The sequence below is a fragment of the Microcaecilia unicolor genome, chromosome 3 (genome assembly GCF_901765095.1).
Source record: "Microcaecilia unicolor chromosome 3, aMicUni1.1, whole genome shotgun sequence".
Classification (NCBI taxonomy): Eukaryota; Metazoa; Chordata; class Amphibia; order Gymnophiona; family Siphonopidae; genus Microcaecilia; species Microcaecilia unicolor.
Window position 1 is genome coordinate 163,906,081 of NC_044033.1, and position 16,915 is coordinate 163,922,995.

General features: G+C 42.8%; 1 protein-coding gene across 1 annotated transcript in view; it reads left to right on the forward strand.

The window, feature by feature from the left end:
• Positions 1 to 16,915, forward strand: part of LAMA2 (laminin subunit alpha 2) — a 1,107,608-nt gene that overhangs the window by 782,567 nt on the left and 308,126 nt on the right. Inside the window, exon 29 of the mRNA XM_030196530.1 lies at positions 7,954 to 8,071. Within this exon, the coding sequence (XP_030052390.1) occupies positions 7,954 to 8,071 (118 nt within the window). The remainder of the gene's footprint in view (positions 1 to 7,953; positions 8,072 to 16,915) is intronic.

Sequence of the window (16,915 nt, forward strand, 5' to 3'; positions counted from 1 at the left end):
GACAACAATGTGGTCAAGCTGTTCACAAAAGGAGAAAATCTTTATTCTATAGACTTGACATGGCACCGTGTTTCGGCTAAGTGCCTGCTTCAGGAGTCCTAATAGATATCACAAGACGATATATAAGCAAGATGATATATAAGCAAAAATAGCATGAGCTGAGAGTGTTTACGTCTTTAGAAATACTGTGGTGCACTTCTCAAAAGAAAAAGACAAACAGTGCACCACTCCTTTTATGAATAGCTTGACCACATCGTTGTTCTTCATTGTGCATGGAAGGGTCCTGTTGCATACATTACTCTCTTTGATTTTTCTCCACGATCATAGTGTTTTCATTTTCCCACTTTGGTGAGTGTTTCTCCTGGGACAAGTAGACGTTAAACAGCACCACTGACAGGGCAGAGCCCTGTGGTACCCCCATGCATAAAGGTACACCGCTGAAACTCTGTCTCCTACAGTTAACCATTTGTTTTCTGTCTCTCAAATATGACTGAAACCATTACAAAACAGTTCCCTCCAGGCTACAAGCACCCAGGCACTTCAACAAACTTTCATGATCTAGTGTGTCAAATGCAGCTGATACATCCAAGAAAGTAAAAATGTAATTCACATGCTAATCAAGCTCCAGCTGAATCTCATTCTCAGTTGTTGCCTCCGTGCTATGTGCCCTGCGAAAGCCATACTGGTACAAATCACAGTGAATTCTGTGACAAAATATCATCCAACTATACATAAACAGAATGTTCTAAAACCTTTGCTAACACAGGTGAAGCAGATATTTTGGGTGATAGACAAAGCATCAGAGGTTTTCTGCGTTATTGTTCTTCCCTGCATACCTTTGGGATAATGGCCGGCACTTCTGATTCCCACATGGTGCTCTCTCAGTCTTCGTTGGCTTCTGCTGTGGTGGCCATCTTGGAGCCACACGGCAACTGTGTCTTTGGGGGGTGCAACATCGGATCCTCAGGTTTCTCTCCTAAATTGGATTCAGCAACTCGGGTACCCTTCTGAATGTATACTTCTGATGCATCAAGCATATTTAATGGAAAGGGCTCTCCCTATTGCTGAATGTCAGCATCAGTTTTCATGGTCTCATGCAGCTTCCTCTTCTACAAAAAAGGAGGTGTGTAGAATTTATTCCTGACCTGTTCCCTGGCTCTCCCCAGTTCCCTCCTCTTTCAGAAGGGGTCTGTCAATAGTGTCGGTACATTCTCCTCTGTCAGAAACTCTGGAAGAAGGGGATCTCCCTATGGATGAGCTGGATGATCTGTCTGCAGTGAAGATGTTCCACAGAGAAGAGCCTCCTTCCTTTATCACTAAAGCTTTGGAGGTTCTTAGCATTTCTTCTCCTTCTCAACCTGCCTCAGTCCTTAAGCCTTCAAGAATGGCTTGAAAAGGAGCTGCTTTCCATCTTTCCATCCTGGTCAGTGATAAGAAGAGTACTATACAAGATTCTGCTTCATCCAGGCTTGGTGATTCTCATAATGCCTGATTGGCCCAGGAGACCTTGGCATGTGGATCTGATACAATTCCTTGTAGACAAGCCAGTTCACCTTCCGGTCCATGAGGATCTGTGTATCAGGGTGCTGTCCAGATGGAAGATCTCTCCCACTTTGGTCTTACAGCTTGGCTATGGAAAGGTCAAGGTTAAGGAAGAAGGTTTATCCGGAGGATGTGATTTCTATATTACTTCCAGCACAGGAGTGTTCAACCTCTTCAGCCATTGGTTGAGTCTGGAGATTGTTTGAGTCTTGGTGTTCAGAAAGGGCTGTTTCTCCCTTTCATTCATCCTTACCTCAAATTTTAGCCTTCTTACAGGAAGGTATTAAGAAGTTCTAGTTTATAACTCTCTCAAGGTGCAAGTGGCTGCGTTATCCTGCTGTCGAAGATGTCTGTCCAACACCTCATTGGCTGCTCATCTGGATGTGGTGTATTTCCTTAAGGATGTCAACCATCTTAAGCCTCCTCTTCGTCCTCCTTCTCCTGAGTTGAACCTTAATATGGTACTAAAGGCTTTTCAGTCCGTTCCTTTTGAGCCAGTGAGAAAGGCTACACTGAAGGATCCTACATTGAAGACGTTGTTTCTAGTGGTGATTAATTTCAGCCAGAAGAATTTCAGAGTTGCAGGCATTGTCACGAGATATATTCCTCTGCTTCTCTCAAGTGGGAGTTTCTATTCAAACAGTTCCATCCTTCCTACCTAAAGTCTCAAATGTGTTTCACATTAATCAGCCTTTATTTCTCCCTTCCTTTAGGAAGGAAGACCAAGGGAAGGACTATAACAGATTGTATTCCTTGGATGTCCGTCAAATTCTTCATTGTCTTGAGGTTACTAATGAGTTTTGCCATTCAAACTATCATTTTGTTCTGTTTGCAGGCCTGAATAAGGGAAATGCATCTTCCAAGGTTACTATAGTTTGCTGGATTAAATAACCCATTTCTTCAGCATACATTCTTTCTGGGAAAACATCTTCTCTTTCTGTGAGAGTTCACTCTACTAGAGCACTTTCAACTTCTTGGGTGGAATCTTGCACCTTTTCTCCTTAAAGAAATTTGTAGATCAACTACGTGGTCCTCCTTGCACACATTTTCTAAACATTAAGTGGATGTCGCGATGAGATCAGACATAGCGTTTGGTACGTTGATTCTTTCAGCTGTGGTTTGTTTCACACCCAAATTAAGGACTGGTTTGCTACATCCCATCAGTTTTTGGATTCATCTGCTCTGGCAACAGGAAAGGGAAAATTATATCTTACCTGATAATTTTCCTTCCTTTAGTGATAGCAGATGAATCCAGAACCCCTCCCTTGGTGTGTTATATATTTGATTTCTCCAGGGCCACTGAGAGTGTGGGAGCAAGATTCCCCAGACCCGGCACCAACAATCAAAAGAGACTGCTATGCCAGCTACAGGCTCTTCTTCACGCACCTGCCTATATAGAAACAGGAAGTTACTTCATGGGAGACAGAATATAGCAGGAAGAAGGACCTATAGCTAGCAGAGCACTCTCTGATTTGCTGTGGCCGGGGGGGGGGGGGGGGTGGGGGGGGGGGGGGGGGGAGCAGTGACAGTGGAAGTGGGGGAGGGGAACAGAGGCAGTGGGGCCATGAAGATTGTTTGCCCTGGGCCCAGCTTTGTCTTTTGGTGTCCCTGGATTTCACTGTTGGTTTCTCTGTTCAGTTTTGCCATTTCACACTTCTATTACTCTATCCAGCTTATTTTTGAAAGAGATTGCTGGCCATCTTCCGACACAAATCGGGAGATGGCCGGCCATCTCTTGAACCCGGCCAAATCGGTATAATTGCGGCGCCAACTGCTTTCCGTCGCGGAGCCGGCCAAACTTCAAGGCAGGGTACAGAAGGGGGGATGGGGCAGGGGCGTGGCTACGAGATGGCCGGCTTCACCCGATAATGGAAAAAAGATGGCCAGCTCAGACAAGCATTTCGCTGGCTGCACTTGGTCCATTTATTTTTAGGACCAAGTATCAAAAAAGTCTAATTGACCAGATGAGCACATGAGGGAATCAAGGATGACCTCCCTTTACTCCCCCAGTGGTCACCACCCCCCCCCCCCCCACCCCCCATTTTTTTTTTTTTTGCCAGCCTGTATGCCAGCTTGAAATGTCATACCCAGCTCCCTGACAGCAGTTTGCAGGTCTCTGGAGCAGTATTTAGTGGGTGCAGTGCACTTCAGGCAAGTGGACCCAGGCCCATCCCCCCTACCTGTTACACCTGTGGTGATAAAAGTTGAGCCCTCCAACCCCCCCAAACCCACTGTACCCACATGTAGGTGCCCCCCTTCATCCCTAAGGGCTATGGTAGTGGTGTAGAGTTATGGGGAATGGGTTTTGGGGAGGAGGATTTCTGGGGCTCAGCACCCAAGGTAAGGGAGGTATGCACCTGGGAACAATTTTTGAAGTCCACTGCAGTGCCCCCTAGGGTGCCCGGTTGGTGTCCTGGCATGTCAGGGGGGCCAGTGCAGTACAAATGCTGGCTCCTCCCATGACCAAATGCCTTGCATTTGGCCGGGTTTGAGATCGCCGGGCCCGGCCATCTCTAAAGCCGGCCCAAATGCTGACATTTGGCCAGCTCCAACTGTATTATCGAAACAAAAGAAAGCCAGCTATCTTTTTCGATAATACGGTTCTGCCACCGCTTTTCCAGCGTCGGCTATATAGATGGCCGGCGCCGTTCGATTATGCCCCTCTGTGTTACAGTTCTAAGTAATTGCTTTTCTCTGTGGGGAAGAAGTTATGTGCCTTGTCTTGTTTCCTTCTGCTTTGTCATGAGAAATACTAACTGACCAGAATGCATGCCATCCTGTATGACAGAGTTCAGCTGTGTCCTGTATCTCCATCTGCTGGTAGATGGTCATAACCCATCAGTTTCTGGATTCATGGGCTATGACTAAAGGAAAGTCATTGCTCTTCTCTGTGGGGAAGGAGAAGTTATTTGCCTCGTTTCCTCCTGCTTTGTCATGAGAAATACTAAGGGGGTCTTTTACTAAAGCTTAGCTTGAGTTATCTACAGCAGGACCCATTTTATCCCTATGGGCCCTGCTGCAGATAACTTGAGCTAAGCTTTAGTAAAAGACCACCTAACTGACCAGAATGCATACCATCCTATATGACAGAGTTCAGTTGTGTCCTCTATCTTCACCTGCTGGTAGATGGTCATAACCCATCAGTTTCTGGATTCATGGGCTATGAGTAAAGGAAATTATCAGGTAAGAAATAATTTTTCCATGTGCATTATTCATACGTTAATGCACATTTAAATCAATTTTTTATATACAAGTATTGCTAAGGAGTATTAATGAACAAAATGCAGACTAATGAATGCATATGCATGTTTTTAATAGCTTCTCAGAAGAGAATAATATGTAGATACATTCACTAAATATGGGAACCACAGCCTTGCCAGCATAAGTCTGAATATGTCTTGTGCTAGGTTTTATTATTATTATTCTAGCAGATATTTAACCACTGTAACACAGCAGATATCCCAATTATTAAATGATAAAATCACTGCATTTGTATGTAAAACAGAGATGGAAAGCTTTGATTTAAAAATGAATCTTTATATCTGGTGTGTTGAGATTTGTGTGAAATACTGTGTGTCAGTTCTGTCACACAGTTCACACATTAGCTGGTTACTTCTACATAAAAGCATTGTTGCAGTGAGAAGAAAATTGTCATACTGCTCAGAATAAAATACATTTTAAAAGGCATTTTTCCTTTTTTATAGACTTCTTCAACAAACCTTCCCTTAGCCCTTAGGAATAGCACTGCCAAGCTCACAAATTGCAAGTGGTTTTCTTGGGAAAGGCCATTGACCCAGACATTTAGGCAGTCACAAGCACAAATGGATGGTGGTGACCCAGTATGGCCACAGGAAGGGGGGTCTTGGGAGAGAGGAGGAGGGGGCTGGGAAGTTAGGAAGGGGCTCGTAGACCAAGCAAGTTAGGTTAGGGATAAGAAATGGGAGGTAGTAAGGTTAGATGGGGGAGGGGGAGACAGGTATTGAGAGGAAGTCTTGGAGGTGAAGAAAGGAGGTGGCCACTGAAAGCAGTAGGGGAGGCATTTGCAAAGGTGCGATCACCATTTTGCCCACTGCTCTAGCAGCTCAGGGGCTACTCCCTCCTGGTTGTGCAATTTAAAGAAAAAAAAGTATTTTTTTTTTGCTTACTTTATCAGCTTATTCACGCCTGCTACCCCTTGTATCTCCTCATTCACCTTGTTTATTGTCTGGCTGGGAGTAGCGGTCATGTACCACATTCAGGATCACAGTATGGATGTGGCAGAAGTGGCTGCATAGCACAGCACAGCACTCCATTTTTAAAGGGTTGTGCTTCTGGGGACAAGTGTTTGCAGAGGAAGTGCCGGGTTTGGTGTGAAAGAGAGTGCCAAGGTGCTGCCTGCTCAGTTTGTGTGAAATACTTCTACTACTACTACTACTACTTGACATTTCTAAAGCGCTACTAGGGTTACGCAGCGCTGTACAATTTAACATAGCAGGACAGTCCCTGCTCAAAGGAGCTTACAATCTAAAGGACAAATGTACAGTCAGTCAAATAGGGGCAGTCTAGATTTCCTGAAAAGTATAAAGGTTAGGTGCCAAAAGCAACATTGAAGAGGTGGGCTTTGAGCAAGGATTTGAAGATGGGTAGGGAGGGGGCTTGGCGTAAGGACTCAGGAAGTTTATTACAAGCATAGGGTGAGGCGAGGCAGAATGAGCGGAGCCTGGAGTTGGCGGTGGTGGAGAAGGGTACTGAGAGGAGGGATTTGTCCTGTGAGCGGAGGTTATGGGCGGGAACGTAAGGGGAAATGAGGGTAGAGAGGTAATGAGGGGCTGCAGACTGAGTGCATTTGTAGGTAAGAAGGAGAAGCTTGAACTGTACGCGGTATCTGATTGGAAGCCAGTGAAGTGACCTGAGAAGAGAGGTGATATGAGTATATCGGTTCAGGCGGAATATAAGATGTGCAGCAGAGTTCTGAACAGATTGAAGGGGGGATAGATGGCTAAGTGGGAGGCCAGTAAGGAATAGGTTGCAGTAGTCAAGGTGAGAGGTAAATGCAGAGATGTTGCTGAAGAGAGCTGGGCGGAACATTGCACTGTGTCCAGTTGTGAGCCAATGTGCTCAAAGTCCTCATGGAAGCCCCGCCCCCTCCTTCTGCAGGTTTTCTGTTTTGAAATGTAAATGTCGTGGAAGAAGGCAGGAGGAGGCTTCCTCTTGCTGCAGGTACTCTGAGCATATGCGGACTCACAATCCTAGGCTTAGTGAAATGTTCCTTCTGGCTCTTGTCAGCAGTGCCCACACATTTGGATTAGATATTACATTTAATTGTTCACCTTTCCAAAATGAAGCGTAACATAAGAACATAACAACATAAGAGTAGCCATACTAGGTCAGAACAATGGTCCATCTAGCACAGTATCCTGTTCTCCAGTGACCAAGCCAGTTCACAAATATCTGGCAGAAACCCAAATCACGGTAACACTTCATACTGCAAATCCCAGGGCAAGCAGTTGCTTCCCCATGTCTGCCACAATAGCAGACTATGGACTTTTCCTCCAGGAATTTGCCCAAACCTTTTTTAAACCCAGATACGCTAACCGCTGTTACCACATCTTCTGGCACAGAGTTCCAGAGTTTAACTATTCATTGAGTGAAAAAATATTTCCTCCTATTTGTTTTAGAAGTATTTCCATGTAACTTCCTCGAGTGTCCCTTAGTCTTTGTACTTTTGGAATGAGTAAAAAATCAGTTTACTTCTACTCATTCTACACCTGTCCACAGTAAGTAAGTAAGTAGGGGGGAGGGGTGAAAGAGAAGTATTTGGGTTTAATAGCATATAATTTATATTGGGGATTACTAAACTATAGAGCAACCCCTCCCTACTTACTGGGTAGAGGGAAGTGGTTGGTAAGGGGAGAAAGAGAAGCCCAGCCCTAAGGGGTTACTTGTATTTTTTTTGGTGGGGGGGTGGGGAGGATCAAGTTGTAAGTAAACAAGCTTTTTAGATTTCATAATAAACTTGGACTGAAACTATACCTGCTAAATAGCAGATTGCAAGGGAATTGCTGCAGCTGACAAGAGAAATTTCTGGAATTTCCCTTGTTAGCTGCAGCACTGAAGGGATGGAGACAATGAGGAAGGAGCAGCAGTCGCAGGATGTGAACATGAGTTCAGGGGTGCAGTTTACTTGTTTTGATAATTCATGAGGGCTGCCTACCCTTACCTTGTGAAAACACAGGATTTGAAGTAAGATGAACTGCTCCTGTATTACCAGTGATTTGTCAGTTCAAAATACTAGAAGGATGAAGTGTGCTGAGATACTATCAAAAAGAGCAGAAACTACTCTTCGGACAACACATCTCTTTACACCGCTGAGTAACAGATAGTGCGGCTGAAGCAGTAAAAGGATTCTCTTATCTCCCTCAATGTTTGCAGGATCTCCGAAATCTCCATGGAAGTTGCTGAAGAAGGAAGAGTGTCCGCCACGAGTCCCCGTGCTTACCTGATTGAGAAATGTGAATGTCCTCCAGCTTATTCCGGCTTGTCATGTGAGGTACAGTAATCACTTCATCCAGTAGCTGACATTTTGTACTGATTGCATTTTGAAATGAAAGCGTACACGTTCTAGATCAAGTCTTCATCAAAAATTATGATTTAACTTTATTCCTTACTTTCCTTTGAATTACCATGAGCACAAGACTTCTTTCCACAGGCCAACTAGAAGTACTAAAATAGAGATCCAGGAGCGCGCTCTAAGAGTGCTCTCTCTTGGCACATGGTGCACACTCCTTTGTAAAGCATGTGACCTCTTGATGAAATTTGTTCCAGAATGGAAAACAAAATGGAAAAACAAAAAAAAACAAAATGATACATTTTTGGCTGTTCATCCCTATTGAGCATATCGTGCTCTCTTTCCTTAAGCACACACCTAGGTTACCCACATTCAACAAATTGATTCCTTAGATTCTCTGCTTTCAATTTATGATCTATAATCTTTCAACCAGGAACAGAATTGCTGAAGCCAAAGAAATTGACTAACAGGTAAACTTTTGTAATTATGGGCTTCTATAAAATTAGCCCTGGGAATGGAGATAAACATATTTACTTTTACTTTAAGACAAGTATAATTGTACACATTAATGTGTCAGCAAGAATTAATGTATTTGTGCATATTTTATGAAGTACACAGCAACATAGTAAATGTCATCAGATAAAGACCTGCACAGTCCATCCAGTTTGTCCAACAAGGTGGCCAGAGTTGAATTTGCACAGGTTCCACTTCCTTGGGATTAAACACTGGTATACCTAATCTATCTCTCACTGCCAATTTTGGGGCACAGACCATAGAAGTTTGCCTGGCCCAACTACTGGAGTTGCCATTGAATACCAGTCCAGCTTTGATCTTGATCTGTTTTTGCCATATAGGAGATCCAGATCAGAGAAGTCTGCCTGGCATTGGTCTTACTTTCCCAACCTCTGAAGCTGCCGTCAAAGCTCACTCCAGTTATGAGTTTTGCTTTAATTGGATTCCAACCTTTTTCTATATAGTGTTTATCTCGTGCATTCGTGAATTCTTTCACCATTTTTGCCTTTACAACCTCCCACAAGGAAGCATCCCAGGCATCCACCACCCTTTCTGTCAAAAACTATTTTCTGTCATTGCTCCTAAGTCTCCTTCCCTGCAACCTCAAATCATGACCTATAGTTCTACTACTTCCCATCTATGAAAAAGTTCCAATTTGACCCTTGCTCCACCTTCTCTCTTGTTCTGCATAATATCCCTTAACAGTAGTTGCCAGGATTTCTCTGTGCCTACTGTTTCGCACATATAACTCAGACAACTGGTAACATACTGAGCCTGTAAACTTCTGTTCTAGATGCTGGACAGATTAATTTTATGGCAGGGTTCTAGGTTAATAGCGCAGGAAGTTTTCTATTTTATAAAGAAGCATAGGCCCTTGTGTCTTTATGAAATACTAGCCCAATCCTGCAGAAATAGTGTCTGAATTGTGTGTGGTGATATTTATTCCTGCTCGGGAGCAGGCATAATCGTTAATGTGTAAAGAACACACATGTGCACTTATTTAAAAAAATAACAAGTGTAAATCATGACTCTTGACCATGCTCCACCCAAATTCTTCCGCTGAGCAGGCTTTCTGTACAAAAACATGCCTATGCGCACCATGTGTACTTTTAGGTATGACCTAATCTGGGGACTCTTTTACCAAAGGGCATTGAGCCCTTAATGCATGGTTAGGGTACCACACAAATGCGTTAAAGCATTTTGCGGTATTTTGCCTGGCTTTTTTTTTAGTGTTAACCTGTGCATTATTGATTTAAAAATATATTTTGGGGGGAGGGGCATGTCACGGGCAGAGAGTGGGCATGTACCTGATAACCTCTGGTTCTAAGGACTACCTTAGACGTCATCTTCCAGATTGCAAGAAAGTGCGTTATAAGTCAGTTCATTCTGCTAAGTGGTGGAATTCACTTCCAATGGCAATCAAAGTTAGCCTTATTTGGTATTTCGCAAAAGCCTGAAAACTCTCCTCTTTGAGAAGTTTTTATCCATTGATGGAGTATCTTAGATTGCAACTGGCCATCAATGGTCTATATTTCATATTTTGTTTATGGCTTTGTAAACCTTGTCTGTTGTTTATTTACTGTTAGCCACATTGAACTCGGGTATGTTCGGTATAATGTGGAGTATAAATGTCAAAATAAATAAATAAACTAGCTAGCACTTTATATTTAATGCCTGCTAACTGACTAATGCAGAGTTAATATGGGAGCATTTAGTGCGCCCTAAGTAGGAGGCAGTAAGTACTCCTGTGTTTAACTCTATGAAGGTATCGTATGCTAATGATAACACTAGCGCACGACCTGCAATGAAATGTATTAAACAATCCCACAAAAAGTGCTGAATTAAATCAGGGCTTAGCACAGAGTAAAATCTCAGTGTTAAGTTCAGATTCAAGGGCAATGTAATAGAGACTTGCACGGAAATGGGGTTCGTGTGGGTACGGAAGCAGTTCCTGCAGTGTTCCCATGGAAGTGTATGCTGCATTTACACCAGTCTCTCACCTACCGAGTACCAAGTTCTTTGAGTTCTGTCTCCTCCTCCTCCTCCTCCTCCTCCTTCCTTTAACAGCACAGATGTGGAAAGTCTCCATTAAGGAAGTGGTAGAGACACAAATGGTAATGGAATTCAAAAGGCATGGGATGAACACAGAGGATCTCTAATTAGAAAATGGAAGTTATAAAAAACCTAAACTTAAATGGCTGCATGTTTGGATGTGTCGAGTGGCGCTTAGATGGCGACTCTAGCTGTGATGAACTAAGGCCGATACCGAGCAGACTTATATGGTCTTTGTCTCATATATGGCAATCTGGTTTAGGATAGGCTAGAAAAGGATTAGACAACAACTTTAGTGGCTAGAACATAAGGACACTGCTGGACAGACTTTTACGGTCTGTGTCCCATAAATGAGAAGACAAATAGGCTGGAGTGGGCTTCGAGGGCAACTCTAGCAGTTGGAACATAAGGATACGGTCTGGCGGACTTCTATGGTGTATGTCCCAGAAATGCCTAAGGAAAACCATAATCAAGTATATAATATCATGTTCTTTGTTGATTTAATTATGAATTGATAATGAGTATGATTTTTGAGCAGACTGGATGGACCGTTCAGGGTTTTTATCTGCCATCACTTACTATGTTACCGTTAATCCTCTCTGATCCCGGGCTGATGCGCAGACCTCAGTTCTGACACAAGCACAGGCATCGGATGTCACCTGACCTACTGGCGCATGCATGTGGCGACCTCACAGCACACAGTGCCAGTGAATCAGAGACAAGTCTTACATGTGCGCACCAGAGTGTTCCAACTTCCCTTCCTTGCCTGCAGTGCTGCGGCTCAAACTCAGAGAGTGACTGAGAGAGCTGACTGGAATTTTTTTTTAATGTACCATTAAACTTTTATGGGACTGAGTGGGGACAGGTTAAATTCTTGCGCGGACGGGTGGGGATGGGTTAAATTCTTGCAGGGATAGTTAGGAATGGGTAAGATTCCAGTGGGGACTGGTGGGAAAGGGTAAGATTCCAGCGGGGACGGGTAAGCTTTCTGTCCCCATGCAACTCTCTACATTGTAGTAAAAGATTCCCTTTAAAATAGGCCTTTAACATGCATAAATCAATGTTTTATTAGTGAAAAAAATAATTAAATTGCCTTCTAAATATTTAAAATATCGATGTTGTCGATAGGAACCTATGCTTTCCTTATTTTCTATTTTGTTTGTCTGCGACCTACACTATAAGCAATTTGTCATTTCTTTTTGTTTGCACTTCAGTTGGTTGGTGCAATTTGTTCTCACATGATCACATCATTCCTGTTTAAACGATGTGTAAAGTAATGTATTTTGCTGCCACTAGTTTTCTTAAGGCAAAATGAAACATTTTATTACAGGCGAATGAAAGTATCCAGGGGATGCTGAATGATTCAGTGAATTAGCAGAAAGGAAAACTGAACCTGCCGTCTCTATTGCCTGCTCACATCTATCTTCGATTGGTTGTAGCAGGAGTCAGGTCAAAACGTCGTCACCTTGGTGTCCTCTACAAAATAAACTCATTCTAGATACCAGTGAACTGGTTTTTCATATCACAGTTGGCAGTAGCTAAAAGTCATCTCCCCTGATGAACGTAGATGAACATAGAACCTGATGGCAGATGAGGCCCATCTAACTTCATTTGATTTTTGATATGATATGCCACTTACTTCTTCACAACCAGGAATCTTCTGCGCTCACCCGGTAATTCTGTCCCAGTTTCTGTGTCCACCACCTTTCAAGGCAGGCTATTCTATGCATGTTCTTGTAAAGTAATATTTCATGCAAGGATGTGCCTTTGTGTTCCTGCATTCTGCTTGTTTGGGCACCGATATTCAAAAAAAGCCGATGCTGAGCCCAATGGACCATAGTTTAACTCAACATGGCTTTTCTTATGTTCTTAACTTTCAACTGGAGCAGTATGGCTTACGAGTGGAGTGATAGTGGGGAGAGTGGGTAAAGGGAAGAGAGGAAAGAGGGGTAAATGGATGGGGTAGAGTAGGTAGGAAGGGGGGATTCAAGAACTAAATCTGGACAGAAAGGGGAGTAGAGAAAAAGAGAGAGAAAGCTACAATGAGGAGCATGTGTATTTGTGGTGGGAGGAGGAGGTTATACTTATTAGGGAAGAAATGTATTGACTGTCTATTCATGTGAGCTACCATTAAAATATATTGCTAAATGGGAAGTGGTTAGTAGGAGTAAATGTTGGAGGTAAAGAAAGGGGGGGGGGGGGATGAAGGATTTTGGATTTAGTTCAAATTAAGTTACACTAGGTATTTCCCTGTCCCTGAAGGGCTCACAATCTAAGTTTGTACTTGATGCAGTGGAAAGTTAAGTGAGTTGCCTAAGGAGCTGCAGTGGGATATAACCAGGTTTCTTTGATTCTCAGCCTGCTTTTTTAACCATTAGGCTGGATATTTTGAAGATGCTGGCCCTTTTTTTAGAAACATCTCCATAGGTAACACAGCTTTTACACATGTAAATACCAATTTTAGAAAAACTGTATTTACACACAGAGATTCACACCATGTATAGATTTTTTATTTTTACTTTTATTTATAAGTTTTCAAACTTTTCCATCAACAGAAAAAGATTCAACATTAGCATATTCATTACTCATAAGTACATAAGTACATAAGTATTGCCATACTGGGAAAGACCAAAGGTCCATCAAGCCCAGCATCCTGTTTCCAACAGTGGCCAATCCAGATCACAAATACCTGGCAAGATCCCAAAAATGTACAAAACATTTTATACTGCTTATCCCAGAAATAGTGGATTTTCCCCAAGTCCATTTAATAACGGTCTATGGACTTTTCCTTTAGGAAGCCGTCCAAACCTTTTTAAAACTCCGCTAGGCTAACCGCCTTTACCACATTCTCTGGCAACGAATTCCAGAGTTTAATTACACATTGAGTGAAGAAAGTTTTCTCTGATTCGTTTTAAATTTACTACATTGTAGCTTCATCGCATGCCCCCTAGTCCTAGTATTTTTGGAAAGCATAAACAGACACTTCACATCTACCCGTTCAACTCCACTCATTATTTTATAGACCTCTATCATATCTCCCATCAGCCGCCTTTTCTCCAAGCTGAAGAGTCCTAGCGGCTTTAGCCTTTCTTCATTGGGAAGTCGTCCCATCCCCTTTATCATTTTCGTCGCCCTTTTCTGCACCTTTTCTAATTCCACTATATCTTTTTTGAGATACGGCGACCAGAATTGAACACAATATTCAAGGTGCGGTCGCACCATGGAGCGATACACCCTCATTTTTGTTTTCCATTCCTTTCCTAATAATACCTAACATTCTATTTGCTTTGTTAGCCACAGCAGCACATTGAGCAGAAGGTTTTAACGTATCATCAACGACGACACCTAGATCCCTTTCTTGGTCCATGACTCCTAACGTGGAACCTTGCATGATGTAGCTATAATTCGGGTTCCTCTTTCCCACATGCATCACTTTGCACTTGCTCACATTAAACGTCATCTGCCATTTAGACGCCCAGTCTCCCAGTCTCGTAAGGTCCTCTTGTAATTTTTCACAATCCTCCCGCGATTTAATGACTTTGAATAACTTTGTGTCATCAGCAAATTTAATTACCTCACTAGTTGCTCCCATCTCTAGGTCATTTATAAATTAAGATGTAATAACAAACAAACTTCCATAATCAACCATCGAGCCCACATCTAGAGAGAAGCACACCAATACCAAAGGAAAAACATTATAATCTATTGCCCAATTCTTAAGTCTGCATTTACAAGTTTGTCCACTACTTCTCTAGAAAAGGTCACAGTCTGAGAAATACTTAAGCATCCCTTCCATTCGAGAATTTAAATTCCAATTATTTTTAAGGTAATTTCCTGGGCACCTCTTGGTATAGAAGGCAATGTTTGAATTTCTGTGATCTAAATCAAAGCAGGTAATTTAGAAAAGGAAACACCTTGAGAAATTGTTGTAGTGTCTTTTGGCTGCCAACCAGGTGAAGAGAAAACACTTGGGATTCCTCTGCTACCCGAAAAACAGGAGAAAGGTGTGGAGTGTGTTCTGGAGAACTCAAGAGTATTTCTGTTGGGAATAGTATCTGCGTTGTGAAGCAACTGGAAAGTCTGATGATATCAGATATTTATCCATTTGTCCTGCAACATTTGGCATGGAGACTTTAGCTTTAGCCATGCATTTCCTCATGATGAGCCAAGCAATACAAATATAAATTAATATATAATTCTATCCTCAGAGCTTCTCGGTGCTCCAAGGGGCAGGGCTTGCCTCTTTGGCCATGTCCCTTTGGCCATGCCCTGTGGCTGTACACCACAAAGGTGCCAGCCTCAAATAGCAAGGAAGAGCAAAGTCCTAAATGATGTCATGAGGTGTCCAGTCTGTTGTTTGATGGAAAGAGGCACCGGTAATCCACCAAAAGTCTCCTCGCTAACTGCCTGATGGAAGAGGTGGATATGTGGACCTCCAACAAAACATCACCAGGTAGCTTCTCCTCTGATGTTCCCAAAAGGCACTTGCCTCAAATAACAAGGAGGAGCAAAGCCCTAGATGATGCCACGAGGTATCCAGCCCAGTGCCTGATGGAAAGAGACACCAGTAATTCACCAAAACTCTCCTTGCTAACCGCCTGATGGAAAAGGCGGATATGCGGACCTCCAACAAAACACTACCAGGTAGATTCTCCTCTCTATGTACAGATTTTAATGAGGCATAGTTTGGGTGGGCTGAATATCTATGACTAGCGCTTTAGAAATGAGTAGTAGTAGTAGTAAATCATTTGTACATTGGCCTTTATACTTGCCCCAAGGCACACAAAAGTGCTGACTTGAAGGGGCAGAAGTACAGACTGAAGCATGCCCCTTCCCTTCACCCTCCCTGAAACCCTCCAACATGGTTATCTACAGCCCACCCCATGAACAACTCAGAAATCAATATCAATCCCCTCTTTAAACACTTCAAAAATAAGTATCAAGCAGTTTGAGTCCTAGTGATAGTACAAGACTATTGCAGCACCATATTGAACCAGCAGAATGATGTGTGTAAGAATCTTGGGGAGTCCAAGCCTTCCCAGAATAGGTTCACAGAGACAGTGACACAGGGGTTACACCAGGCAGTTGACAGAACCCATTCCAATGGCTGCTGAAGAGGAAGCTAGGCTGTCTCTCAAAGGTCACCTTGCCAGCTACAGAAGAGACTGAGGCAAGGTTGGCTGCAGAACTTTTCTACTTGGTTTGCATCTGATGACTGGCTAAGGGGCCCTTTTACTAAGCCGCTTCAGCATCTACGCATGCCCAATGTGCGCCAATTTAGAATTACCGCCCGGCTACCGCATTGCGCTTGTGGTAATTTCATTTTTGGCACGCATCCGAACAATAATTTTTATTTTCTGGCGCACGCCCACCACACATGCCAAATGGCATTTGATGCAAGTAGGTCATTACCGCCCGGTTAACGTGTGAGACTTTACTGGTAAGTCAATAGCTGGCAGTAAGATCTCAGAACCAAAATGGACACGCGTCAATTTTTATTTTGCAGCACATCTATGTTCGGCAAAAATTTTAAAAAGGCATGCTGAAAACTGAATCTACATGCGCCCAAAACATGCACCTACACTACCGCAGGCCATTTTTCAGTGCACCTTAGTAAAAGGACCCCTAAGCCTGCTGGGATCACATAAGCTTCATTTTATGTACTCATCTTGAAAGTTTGAAAATGTGTGCCTGGCACTCGCAGTCTGAGAGAGAGCATTTTTATAAAGGCGTTCTCAAATGTAAAATGCTTCTTATGAAATTACACTGTGCACCTTCCCATAAAGTCGTATTAAAGACAGCCAGAGCATAAGTGCTGACCTCAGTACCACTTTAAAATTCTTCAGTACTGGGTAAACGCCCAATTCTTCTTCTAAAATTATTCCACATGTGAAATTATGTGTGATGACCAGAATGAGTGTACTTTTATACAGATCAGGAGTGGGTGTATTGTGGGACAGTATGGGTGAAGACAGGTTTTACATGCTTACCCCCTAATTCTATAAATTTGCCTGCCCAAATATAACATTAGCATGTAAATTTGCATGTACAATTTGTAGAATAAGGTCAGTTATGTACACAGCTTAACATAATAATCAGCTGTTAATTAGCATTAACAACCAAGCGTTAACAGCCAACTATTGACTTTAATTCATTTTAACTAGCACTAATTGGCACTGATTAGCAGTTGCACACACAATTCTAGAAAGTGTGGACAAATTCTATTGTGCACAATTTCTAGGGGTGTGGACATGGGAGGCG